Source organism: Pristis pectinata, chromosome 5, assembly GCF_009764475.1.
Source record: "Pristis pectinata isolate sPriPec2 chromosome 5, sPriPec2.1.pri, whole genome shotgun sequence".
In the NCBI taxonomy this organism is placed as follows: domain Eukaryota; kingdom Metazoa; phylum Chordata; class Chondrichthyes; order Rhinopristiformes; family Pristidae; genus Pristis; species Pristis pectinata.
This window is the reverse complement of record NC_067409.1, coordinates 79,137,339-79,151,043: the sequence shown is the minus strand read 5'-3', so window position 1 is coordinate 79,151,043 and position 13,705 is coordinate 79,137,339. Positions and strand designations below refer to the sequence as shown.

The 13,705-nt window shown below is 39.1% G+C and overlaps 1 protein-coding gene across 1 annotated transcript in view; it reads left to right on the top strand.

Annotated features, from left to right (window-relative positions):
- Positions 1-2,524: 2,524 nt before the first annotated feature.
- nup153 (nucleoporin 153) overlaps positions 2,525-13,705 on the top strand; it is a 46,479-nt gene continuing 35,298 nt past the window's right edge. Inside the window, exons 1-4 of the mRNA XM_052017045.1 lie at positions 2,525-2,909; positions 8,793-8,997; positions 12,034-12,285; positions 13,483-13,622. Of these exons, the coding sequence (XP_051873005.1) occupies positions 2,748-2,909; positions 8,793-8,997; positions 12,034-12,285; positions 13,483-13,622 (759 nt within the window). The 5' untranslated portion in view covers positions 2,525-2,747. The remainder of the gene's footprint in view (positions 2,910-8,792; positions 8,998-12,033; positions 12,286-13,482; positions 13,623-13,705) is intronic.

Here is a 13,705-nt window from a genome sequence, read left to right as displayed (position 1 = left end):
ACAAATTTCACGTCATACAAGTTGGTAATAATCTGATTGAGCTCTCATTGCCACACAACAGGAAGAATGTGGTAGCAATAAAGAGGCTGCAGAAGAGATTCACTAGAATTGTCTGAAATGGAAAGCTGTAGCTAAAAGGTTGATGGAGATATTACATTTTTTTCACTGAAGTTTTAATAGTATCTTTCAAGAGCCTGTGGTTAGTCATGTATATGTTGTGGCCTGCCCATTGAAGCCTATGATGTAAGTAAAATTTCAATGCTGGGCCTATTTATCCTGCAAGAAGATGCTGATGTTGGTTCATGAGTGGGTTTGGAGGATTTTGCAGCGATTAGTGCTCTGACATTGACAGTGTCACCTTGAGTGAAAAGTGACAGGCAAGATTAAGCCAGGGGTAGCTCATTTTGCCCCACTGCACCAAGCTTTGTGTGCACAAATGTTTCGTATTTTCAGACCTTAAAGGCCTGGCTGTAATTGATCGGCTTTGTCCCCCAGATCCTCAAATCTCTAAACAGTAGAATAAGCTAGTGTAATTATTCCTTATAATTTAGATACTTTTGTAATCCATTCTGTACACCTTTTGAAGTCAATAGATCCCACAACATGGTATTCAGAACAAACGTACAGTATTTGTAGGCATGGTTTATCCATGACATTTTTACCTTTAGGATGACTTCTGCATCCTTTAAACTATACTCCTCCAACTTATGATTAGCATTCTATTAGCCTTTAGATCAGGTACAGAAAATAAGATTATATCTGGGTCTAATTCTGATGACTTCACCTTTGAAATCCATTTGCCATATTTGCATATTTATGTAATCAATTACCATTTCATTTATAATTTTATGATTCTATTTTAAGTCACACAATTGTGTTAAAGCCCCAACTCAGACCCTTGTCACTTTCTGGGGTTAATAAGTGTACCTGCCCATGATCACTACTCTTTCTTCACCAACTTAGCCAATTAACTAACCAGGCTGATAATTTGTCTTCAGATCTGCCATTGCCTCATATGGGAACTTATCAAATACCTTCAAAAAGTCCAGGAAGGTTCATTTGAGGCTGACCTATGCTTTAAAAATATAAGATGAACACAGTGATCCAATTTTTTAAAAAAAATTACATTCTCAGTTTGAATTCTCAGACATTTCAACCTCAAATTATAGACTGCTAATTTTCCATAATAGACTTACTATTTTGTAGAGAACTTGCAACATAATGTTTTCTGTACATTACAAAAGTAAACTTTCTTCTGTGCCACTGCAATCTGACCTTGAATTGACAACAGAATAAAAATTGCTCATTTTCATTCCTACCCTTGTTTTGCTTTTCCTAGATATCTGGTCTTGCCAAATACTGGAATGCATATCCAACTGTGTTAAATTAAAAGAAACTGTGGAATCATACAGGTCAGTTATCATTTAAAAACAGAAATATTTCTCGTGTCTTTCATAACCTCAGGATGTCCCTACCAAATTACAACAAAAGAAAGAAGAACATTCTAGGAGAAGTCGATTAATTCTCCCACGAATAGAGTAGGGTAGTGTATTTAAAATATGGTACAGGGCATGGTCATAAGGATTCTGCTAATTCCTTAAGTACTTGCTGGGAACAAAAGTTCACCAAGATGAATTTAAGTTAAAGGTAAATGATTAGTCTGCAATGCTTGCTGCTGGCAACAACATCTTGGACCCTTTTGAGTCATTCCATGACACATTCAATTCGGAACAGGCTTCAAGCTTCATCCTTGTAGGTCAAGTCTCCAGCTTGGGAACATGAAGCAGGAAAATAGGCATCCCATACTGTAACATGGAGGTAGTCAATTTCTATTTAAATACACTGTCCTGTTCAATACTGTTAGTCACTCCTCTACAGTGGTTGGAGTTTGTTTCCAATAGCTTCCATTTTTGGCACGAGATTGTTGAGGTGCCAACTTTCAATCTAGAAATTTATAATATGCAAATAATATTTAAGATGAAACAGAACTAGGTCTTTCGGCCCACCGAGTCTACACCATTAACCAAGCACCCATTTACACTCATCCCATTCTATTCTCCCTACATTCCCACCCATCCACCTGCACAGCTGGGGCAACTCACAACAGCCAATGAACCTACCCGCAGTTCTTTGGGACCGTGGGGGTGGAGGAACCCACGGCAGTCACGGAGCGGAGCAGACAGACAAGACAGACAGCCGGCAGCCGGGGTTAGCACTAAACCCGGCTCCGTGAGGCAGCAGCTGCGTCACTGTGCCAACCCTTCCGTCAGAAGTGTGTACTCCGCTACTCAAAACGTCCCCGATGAGCATTCTCTATCTTAACCCTCGCTTTAACCAAGGTTGGAAGGTTCACCAACTGCTCCGTCCGACGGTCCCGCTCGCCGGCCGATAACCCGCTCTCTCCGCCCTGACAACCATCAAAACACAGACGCAGTCCACTCTCCCCCTCCCCCCCCCTTCTGACGCAGACCGATTGTCGGGTTGAGCCAATGAGCGGGTCCGGTGGCGCGATGACGTAGCCCGCCGTGCACTCTCGCGCGTGAGGAGGGAGCGAGCGCAACAGCGCGGGGCGGGGGTGGGGAGGAAAGAGAGACGACGGAAAAAAAATGCCCCGCAGGGAAAAGGCGCTTGCGTGTGACGACATGTGAGGTGCGTGTTGCGGGAAGAAGTCGGAAGACGAAGGCAGCGTGACGTAGTACGTGAACACCCCCCCCCCGTCACTCCCACTTCCCCCCCCCTCCCGTTTCATGACACGGCTGCTAGGAGATAGCGAGCGGCGCGGGCGCAGAGCGGCGGGCAGCCGGGAAGAGGCAGACATGGCGGCGGCGACGGGAGGAGGAGGAGGTGGTGGTGGCAAAATCAGAAATAAGAGGCAGCACATCATCAGCAAACCCTACGTCAAGAACCAGGTGAGGAGTCCGGAGGCTGGATTTGAGGCGGCGGCGGTGGCAGCAAGAGGAGGGGGGGAGTGCGTCGGGGCTGTGCTTACCTTTGGTGGTGTGCGGCGGCGAGCCCGCGGCCTAGCGCTGGTGTCGGCCGCCTTACGGGCGGATCGGTATCAGCCGGGGCCAGAGGTGGGAAGGGAGGGGGGGTGGTCGTGGTCCCGGTCCCGGTCCCGGTCCGCCTCCTGCCCTGGGTTTTATTTCATTGTGTTTGCTCCATCAGAAATGCTGTTGCTGCGTTCCCCGTCGGCTCGCTTCCGGTGGCTCCGGCTGCACGTTGATCGCTGTCAGGAGAAACGAGTCTCCCTCTCTTGCCTCCCCCTTCCTTCCCTTCGCCTCCCCCTTCCTTCCCTTCGCCTCCCCCCTCCTTCCCTTCGCCTCCCCCCGCCCTCGTTCTTCTACGATCACATCTTGTTCCGCTTTGCGGTCTCCCGGCCTTGTTCACATCCTCTCGGTGCAGGCCCTCGCTTGCTCCCACTTTATCCCGTCCTGTCAGCATGCTCTCATGGGGGTTTTTGGCGCGGAGCTGATCGATTAGTGTTTAAACGCCACATCTTTTACAACGTTCCGATTTGCCCACTATTTTTATTGGAAGTTTGTTTTTTGCGGCGTCGCGTTTTTTTCCTGCATTCCCGTGTTAAATTTTTAATTCTTGTTTCTTCTGTTCTGGGAGCCCAGCAGCGTCGGGAGTGCTAGATTTATAGCCAGAGGAATTATTCGGAAATATACATTTGCACAGTACATGCATTAGTTTAGTTTTTTCTAAACTTTTTCAATGCTAATTCTGAACTTCATAAAAGAAAGTTTATCAAATAATGTATTAATTATAACAGTCAGCATATTTTTAAAAACAAAATGCTCTTTATTGAATTTTAGATCTCCTGTCCGCTTTTTAAAGGAAATCTCCTTGAAATATTATTGTATTTCTGGTATATGTCTAATTTCAAACGTCTCTCGACATTGGTTTTCATAAAAATGTTTTTACTTGTGAATGGAGCAGTGAATTATGATCTTGGATTGCTTATAAAAGTGAAATTGGTACCAATAATAAACAGACTGGGTTACGTGAATTTCTTCTCAGTCCATCTGTACTCGGGGGTCCAGGCATGATATGTTGATGTCCAAATGGAATTTCACTTGTCAAGCTTAAAAGCATCATGTTCATTTATCAATGTAACCAAAATGCATATAGTGAAGCTGTGTTGAGTCACCTTTGCTACATGTACTACATAAGTAATACATTACAGGCCTCCCATGTATTTGTTGTGTCATCCATTTCCCTTTTCTTCCTTTGTTTCTTACTGATCTCTTTTGATTCCTGGCAGACCAGCACATTGATTTTTTGTAGTAGTATACAGATTCTGCTGCAGCTCTTAAAGCTATATTTGCAAAATATATTTTCATCTAAAGAGGAATGTACTTGCCATAGAGGGAAGGCAGCAAAGGTTGACCAGATTGGTTGCTAGGCTGGTGTGTCTGTCACATGAGAAGAGACTAAGTAGGCTATGCCTCTACTCTCTAAAGATTATAAGAATGAGGTATGACCTCATTGACACATACAAACATTTGAGAACTCAACAACGTAGAGGATATCTTCTTGGCTGAGGAATCTAGTACCAGAGGTCATGGCTTTAGATTAAAGGCTAGGACATTTTGGACTGAGATGAAACATTTCTTTGGAATTTGCTACCAGAGGGAGTGGTGGAGGCTCAATCATAGACCTCTGTTTGTTAAAGGAATGGAAGGATCTGGGAATAGTGCAGGAAAATGTTCAGTAAGATCGGCCATGATCTTGTTGATTGGTGGAGTAGATTTGAAGGGTAAATGACCCATTACTGCCCCTGTTTCTTATGTACAGTGTTCATTAGATAGTAAACCACTCTGGGGTGCCTTGCAGGAGCTTCAGTAGATGAAACTTGACACTACCTCAAGAATGTTGTACCAAAGAGTTTTGGGAGAGGAACACTGAGTGGTTTGTGAAAGGAATTCCCAAGCTTAGGGCTTAGATGACTGAAGAAAAACATGATGATGCTGGAGGAACTCAGCAGGCCAGGCATGATAATAAAGTTCATTTGCTCCCAGACGGGTGAGGGAAATCAGAAATACACTAGCCCTGGTTCCATTCTTATACGTTTGTCAACAGCGTATCTCTAACTTTGTCTTTTCATTCTGAAACAACATAATCAAATAATCCACTGAGTATATATGGCGACCTGCTTTATCTTTATGCTGCACATCGGTGACATTAGGCACAAGTCATCTTCCACTTGTTTGCCAACAAAAACCAACTCAGCCATTTGTGCCCTCTATTTCCAGATTGCTAGTTGTGGATGAGCCACAGTGTCTTCCAACTAAATATTAGTTGATAAGATTGAAATAATTGCTTTGGGCCTTCAGTTCAAACTTAAACCTGAGATGTTAATTCCATTTGCACTTGCTGGCTAAGCAGGGCTGATTGCTACTTCGGCATTCTCTATTACTGTGAGCTGAATTTCTTTTTCCCCATCTTCTCCATCACCAATACTCAACCAGACTTGTCTGTATTATCCATCCTGCTACCTATTTTTCCCATCCTATTTCCCTGTCCTAAATTAGTTCCTGACCAACATCCATATGTCCCTTTTTAAGTTGTTTTCCTCATCTCTGTAAATGTTTCCCTTTTTTGTTAGTAATAACATTTCCCTGAACAGTCATCATGTGGTTAGGATAATCTGTGTCATACTGTTGTCAGCTGTGTCCTCAGTTATTCAGCTTCTATCCTTTGCAAGTCCTTTTCTCAAAATCTCCAATAACTACTGCTTGAAAGTCATTCTCTCAGATCAAGCTTTTGGCTTGTTCTTCTAATATCTTCTTTGACTTGGGTTCATTTGTGCCTTCTGTCTCTTTGAAGTATCCTAGAAAGAATTCTTTTCTGTGTTGAAAATTCTCTGTGTAATTTGTTGATTTTTTTTTCTGCATTACACTGGTGGGAAACTGAGGGTTGTACTCCAAGAAAGAAAGATAAGGTTCATCTTGAAGTATCACTTCATAACTTTTAGTCTTCTTGGGATGCAACATAGGACTCTTGCAATGTGTCTATTCCATATGTTAATTTCTTGTCACAATTTAGTTTATTATTCAGAATTTTCTACATTATTTATAGTTTATTGTCATAAGTTTATCTCAGTTTATTCCTGTCAAGGTGGAAAAATGTAATTTTCTCAGGATTCTACCAAAGTTGAATGTGGCCCATCAAGGGCAGATTTTATATCCAGATACTACAAAACAGGAAAAGTAGAAGTTCTTTAAGTTTAGGGAAATGATGAATGAAAGGAAGAGTCCAAGGATGCAGGAGCAAGGAAATATATGCAAGACAACTTATTTGGAGTTTGAGAGAAACAAGTGAAGATTTGCAGCTATATTACTGAAGTTATTGTTGGGACTTTGGAGCAGTGGGGTGTGACTGTACCAGCTTTCCATTCAGAAATTTATCAAATCTGATGACTTTAATATGTTTTATTCATTACAAAGATGGTGTGGAGTAGTTGATTCTAACTAGATCAGCCTATCAAATGTATCCAAGAGTAGTACTGTTTGAGTGCACCTTTTAATATTATTGTGATGGTTGTTTTGGAAACATCAATTATTAATAAGATCATTGATAGAAATTGATGTTGCTCTTTCAACCTGCACTATCACACATGTCCATTTACTGACTTAAAAATTGTCCCAGGACATATTGCAGGAGGGAAGAAAAACAAGCAACCAAATGTTTTTTTTTAGATTAATGATGTTTTGAAAAAAGGAATATGTAAGAGAAAACATTCTAGGGGTCCCAACTGTGAGAGTGCAAGAAAGACATTAAAGTTTAACTCTGCTCCACCATACAACTTCACAAATAGAAAATTACAAATGGGCATGTCATTTTCAAGAAATTTTGACTGATTTTTTTTGAATGAGATTCTGAAATGTATTTCAGTTTTCTATCATTTTAATCTTTGGAGCTAGGGAACATGTGGTGAGACCTTTTAAGGTTATTTCTATAATTGGGTAATATAGGTAATTTTTAAAGGAACTGAGCAATCTAATGTACGAGCAGTAGTATCTTTTATGTATTTTACCTCTTTCATCTAACTTGATCATTCTTTTAAAAGGAATGGTTGTTGAGGAGCATTTTTTTTTCTAGTCCAGTCTTTTTACTGAATTATCCTGAATATTGTCTGTTATGAATAAGGCTAGAAGCACTGAAACTTATTTTTTGTCCTGATGTTTCAAATTGTTGCATATCTATCAAAGGAACTTGTGTAAACCAACGTTTTGTTAATTGGGGACAGCATCTCCAGTATAGTTCACCTGCCTTTAAAACTTGCTTCTTCACTTTGTCTTTTAACATTACATGTTCTTCATTCAAAGGATAACAAAGTATTTCTCCTTCTTTATAAATGAGCACTTTGTGAAGTTATATGTACAAATCAATGCCTTGACATTCCAATCCAAAGCATTAGTTATGAAGGTGTGCTGGACATTTGTTATACATGTTCATCATTTTAAAAAGTCTGATGCTTTGTCTTGTGAGCTTGTCGTTGATTAATTGTCAAGACCATTAGCGATATGATATAGCCAGACATTTGCCCCTCACTATTGCCATGGCAGCTGGATTGAGATTTTTCTTGGCAGGGTGGAGGATAATTTTGTTGGTTTATTCAAAGCAGTCAAATTGCATAGGCCATATTTGTTTGGAACAATTTACCTTTTATAGGTACATAACTGTGTCCTCCTTCCCTTATGTTGGATGCAGCCATTTCTCATGAAAACAATACACTAAACTCCCATAGCCTTAAAGGTACATGGGGAGTTTTGAAAAATCATTAGTTATGCCCAGCAAGGGGTTTGTGTCTTATTCTGGGTGTCACCATTAGACAGAATTGTAATGCTTTAACAAAATGTAGAAGAGATTTAATGGAATTCTTTATTTTGTGTGTGGTGGGGTGGGGAGGTGTTGGAATCTGGAAATCACTGACATGGCCAGAATTTATTGTCTGTTCCTAATGAGAAGGTGGTGGTGAGTTACCACCTTGAGCACTGCAGTCCTCTGTGGTACTCCCAGTGCTGTGGTGTAGAGAGTACTTGTATTTGGGGAGGCTATAGAAGCTGAATTTTTCTCCTTGGAGCAGAGGTTTAAGGGGGAATTTAATGTAAAACATGAAAACTCTGATCATGTAATTAAGGGAAACTTTTTTTCTGGTGGTATTATGATCATTTATGGAGTACATAGATTTAAGGTAATTAGTGAGCCAATCAGAAAAAAGTTTCTTTATGCAAATTTGGAATGCAGTGTCGAAAACGTTAGTGGATGCAGATTTAACATCTTGAGCGAAAACACAAGGGGGTACTTTCCTGAAGAGAATAGGAAAAGATAATTGGACCAATTGATTCAGCCAAGGCTTTGGTGCAGCACAGAGAGCTGAATGACTTCCATAGGCATAGAATTTTATGATTTCCTATTTTATAACGTTATTCTTCCTTGTAATACGTGGTATAATTTCAGTGGGAATAACATTTGAGACTTCCGTTTTGAGTTGAGAATGTTAAATTCTGACATTGTAATTTATTAAATATCTTAACATGGAAGGATAGCAACTTCACTGGCAGCTTGTCAGTTTCATCTCATTTTGTTCTGATGTTTGTTCAGCTAACATTGCTTCTGTGCTCCATGTCACATCATCATTAATTGTTTAGTCTTTCAGCTCATGTCTAGTTTGATATTTATGAAAGCCAGTTAAGGGGAACAGAGGATCTTTTCGATTCATTGTAATTTATTTTTGAAATGTAATAGATATTTTCTTAATTTGAAAACAAATTTATCCACAGGGACTCATTGGCAGAGTTACAGACACTGTGAAGAATATAGTACCTGGATGGCTGCAGAGATATTTTGGGCAAGCTTCCAAGGTAGAACCAGCTGAAGCAAAAAGATCAATAGACAATCATGAAAATGATTCAGCCCTTGTAAATGAGACCCCACCATTTGATAATAGAAGACATAATTCAACATCTGCAACCAATAATACAGCAGGTGCGTATATAATCAAATGCTTGGATAAGTTTGTGGGGAGATAGATATATGTAGAAAATGGATATTAGCAATATAATTTTCAACGGAAAATATTCTTTAGGGGAAGAAAGTAGTCATTTTTAAAAGTTTTTTTTAAAAAGTCTCCTACAGAAGTGACTCATTTTACTGCCTGCAAGTTTGGGCCTCTTGTGATCATGAAAATTGAATCTGATTAACATTAACAGCAAAGAATGCTTTTCAGGGTTTATAGCTTGCACACTGTGTTTGTGTTGGATCCTTTTAAACATAGTTTTTGGTTAACTGCAATTATATGCTTATTCTGGTGCTTGTCAGAAAAGGATTTTTCCACATTACTAGTTACGTGGCCATGGAACTTTTATTTGAGGTGTCTCAAATTTATTCTTAATTGTTGACCATTGTCTGGTTGTGCTTTCCACAACTTGCTACTGTTGTATCCAATAACACTTCTGTTCTCTGGCTCATAGTTGAAAATTTATCTTGTATTTGTAAATCCCCATACACTGAATTATTTAGTCAGTGAAAACAGAATTTCTATGTATTCAGAGCCATATCTGCTTTGTTTATAAGTCTTGTATCAAAGTACCCTGTCTCCTCCTCCGCAAATAACAGCTCCACTTTTTCAAGGTGGTCTTTGTATTGTAAGCACAGAGCATATGAATGAGAAGCAGGAGTATGCCACTTGTGTGCTCTGTCATTTAATAAGATCTTGGTTAATGAGATTGTAACCTCAACTCTGCATTCCCATCTACCCATGGCAACTTATCACTCCTTGCTCATCAAGAATGTAGCTTTCTCAACATAAAAAAAAGTATTTAGAGCCTGCTTTAACTGCCCTTTGAGAAAGAGAGTCCCAAAGGCACATAACCCTCTTGGGGGGAAAAAATAATCACCTCATCTCTGTCTGAAAAGGTCAGCCATGTATTTTAAAACATGCTTATTGTGAAGCCCACAAGTGTTAAGTATTCCAGCAATGTTCATAAAGTTATTTATAAATTTAAGGCTTAACATCTTGTACAAAAAAATGCAATAATGTTTTAGTCTTTCACCGTCTTGAGATTCTGTTTTTAATGTAGTATGCACACAATCCATTTCATTCAACTTTACCCTCATTTCCCATATCCTTTCAAGTTCTTGTGCCGGTTTGATATAACAACTGGCTGTTGCGTCTATAGAGTGATGCCAGATAGCTATAGTCTGCAAATCAATTTGATTTGGACTTGGTGCTAGCACATTATAGTGCAGAGGTACAGAACACACCAGATATTCAGATGCTGGAGCATCTGTCCTCTTGCTATGTTGCTGGACTGGCTGTTGAGTACAGGAATCTTTTTAATGGCCTGTGCTGAGGGCCAGATACACTTTGTACCTGGCCCCTGGCTAGCATGTCTATCACAACCTCACTCTTTCAAATGAGGCAACTGATATTCTTTAAAAGGTGTGAATTGAAAAGGTTATTTTTAACTTTAATGTGAATGTTTTTAATTAACCTATGTGCATTAGTAATGTTCTGAATAACTTGCTTTTCACTTTTTTTCCTGAGAGACATAGGGAAGTAGTGAAAGGGCTTTTGGCATCAGGAGCAGTTAGGCAGGGACTTGCTTTGCACTGCCTATGGCCCAGTTGCTGCTTGCAGGCCTCTCCACCTTACAGAATGTGCACAGCGGCAAAATTCATTGGGAGCCACAGGGTGATCATGTTATGTGGCCAGATCCAGTGAGATCTGACCCATTGCCTTTTCTGATCTGGAATTCACTGCTGCTGTGATCACATCTCAATCACTCCCACTTTAATCATGTAAAATGTTATCTGTCTTTTATTTTTTTTGCATTTCACTGTCCTGTTTCTAGTGCCTTACAGCTTCTTTCATTTTTCAAAATAAATTAATTCCAATTGTCTGAACACCACTTCCGAAGTATATAAATCATTGATATGCATTGTGAACAGAAAGTTTTAAAATGGAAGCTGTAGAATGCTGCTATCTAATTCCAACATCACTAAGAAGCCGTTCTTAACTCCGTTTCTTACTGTCTAACCAGTTAGATCACTTCAACTAAAATTCATTCATCCATCCATCATATCAATTACAGACACTGAAATAGGCAAGATATGGTCCTAATGCTGGCAAATGAGATTAGTGTAGGCATGGACGTGGTGGGCCGAAGGTCCCATTTCTATGCTCTGCCACTCTGACTCTAAGTTCATCACCCATGATTTATTTTTCCTCAAATTATCTTTTTACATATAATCTAATTCATCTCATTCTTAGTCAGCTTGGAATTTGATTTTTCCTCACTGTCCCCTGTCTTGTGAACATTGAAGTAATGAGCTCATTCAAGTACAGAATATCTGTCCCTTTTCTGTTAATTCAGTTTCCTTTAAGGGGAACTGGGAAAGAAGAATTGAGGCCAGCATAGATCAGTCATGATACTGAATGGTGAGGCAGGCTTGAGGAGTCAAGTGGCTGGCTCATGCTCCTATTTTCTTGTGTTCATAGTTAAGCTTTTCTTTTGACCAATTTAATGCTACATTTTACCTTACTTTTTATTATTATTTTCAGATTCTCACCATGTTTCCATTTAATTCCCTTCCTAAAAACTTAGTGAATTGGATTTTTATAGATTTCATATTTATAGATTAATCTGTTCAGTTGGTTTCTTCCCGACCTTTATTTATCTTAGCTTGAAACTTAAGTAACCTCCCATGATATATATTTCTTCTGCAGTTTCGTAATTTTTTTCATAGTCTTGATATTATCATGATTTTCTGTGTCCATACTTTCTAGAACACTTCTTCCCTCTTTGGCCAAAACTGCTATTCCACAAAGAATATTATATCTTAAAATGTTTATTTTCCACTCATGTGAACTTTGATCTCTGGTTCTCTTGGATCTATAATAATTCATGATATGAAAGGGGGTGGGGAAAGAATGAGCAAGGTTACATTGCAATTGTGTATGTGATTTATGTGCTAACTTCCTGAATAAATTATCTGTTTTTCATTTCTTATTCTTTACAGTAAGCACACCAAGCAAAACTGCTTTAAATTTCTCAGACATGCTACTACTGCGACCAGCTCTTAATCGAACACACTTTAATTGTGCTGCAGTAGATACACCAGCACATGATTGTCAGCCATCCACATCCTCTTCATTTCCTATTGGCAATTCAGGATTTTCACTGGTTAAGGAAATCAAAGATTCTGGTTCTATGCATGAAGATGATAACATCTCCACAACAAGTGGTTTCTCTTCCAGAGCCTCTGATAAAGGTAAAGGATTCTTCAAAAATATTGCTACTGAAAAAAATAACTGTCATACAGTTGGAAGCATTTCAATTTTGATAAAACTGTACTCAAACCAAAGAATTCTAGAAAATTCTGCAAATATTCTGTAGTGTAACCCCATATTCTGCATTCTGTTATTGATTTTCCCTTGTACTACTTTGATATACCGATGTGATGAAATGATCTGTATAGATGGCATTGCAAAACAAAGTTTTTTCACTGTACCTTAGTACATGTGATAAATCAATTACCAAAATATTCAGCAGGTCACACAGCATCTTTTGGTTAAAGTTAGAGTTAAGGGACAATGACTTTGCATCGGAAGGCGATCTTTGTGAAAGATTAATTCTATGATTAAATCATGTATTTCATTTTCACACTGTAAAACAGATGCACTTGCTTTGTTTTCTTTACCCCAGTGATATCAGTAGTATGTTGCTGCCAGATCTGGCTGAATTGCAAAGATTGGATTCTGGAAACTGATGTCCCTATATTCCTCTTGGCTTGTGCACAAAAGTATATACTAACTAATGTTTTTAAGAATGTTTAATTATGTTTTTCTTTTAATAACAAACTACAGAATGCTGAAACTTCAAATAGCTCAAGGAGCATGTTAGGTCTGTATAATGTCTGAATTGACCAAGTATTCAGGTCTTCGTTCAGCAACATGTCTGCAATGCTGTTCACCAGAAACACTTGTAGTCTAGTCAAATTGACTTAATGCCCAGGCCTGGCTGGATGAGCATTGGGTTTTGGCTCTGAGATCATGGCTAGATTCCTCTTCCACACCACCTCCCAAAAACCCAATCCTATTCACAATCTTGTTTGTTTCAGGTTAACCTGTTCATTTATGATGCTTTTATAGTTTCATTTTCCTTTTGAGTGGAGATAGTATCAATTATAACATTACCCCTTCTGTACTCGAGCAGGCTAGAATTGACTTGGGGACTTTCCTCATCTGAATAGTTCATTGCCACACATTTGCTCAGCTAAATTGGTGTTTGTGAGAAATAATACCTTTTTGATATCTGAAGTGTTATGCATTTGTAGAGTCAAGAATGATTAAAAATATTATAGCTAAGGTTTTGGTTCACTAATAATGTTGAACTCTTTTTCAAACTGTGCTCAACTTTATCGAAGGTATATTTATAGATAAAGCTTTTTGTTGCTTCAATAATGCAGATGCGATAACTTCAAGGAATGCTTCTTTGCCACCTTTGTGGTCTCCAGAGGGGGATCGCTTTCAATCAGTTCCTCAGCAACCTGCTACAAGCTTGAAAAAACCATCTTTTAATCTCACAGCCTTTGGCAGTTCATCTCCCGTAAGTGTAGTAATATGAGATAGAATTTACTTTGTCTAATCATTACACGCACACAATAAGTGAAACTGTAAAACTGAAATTCA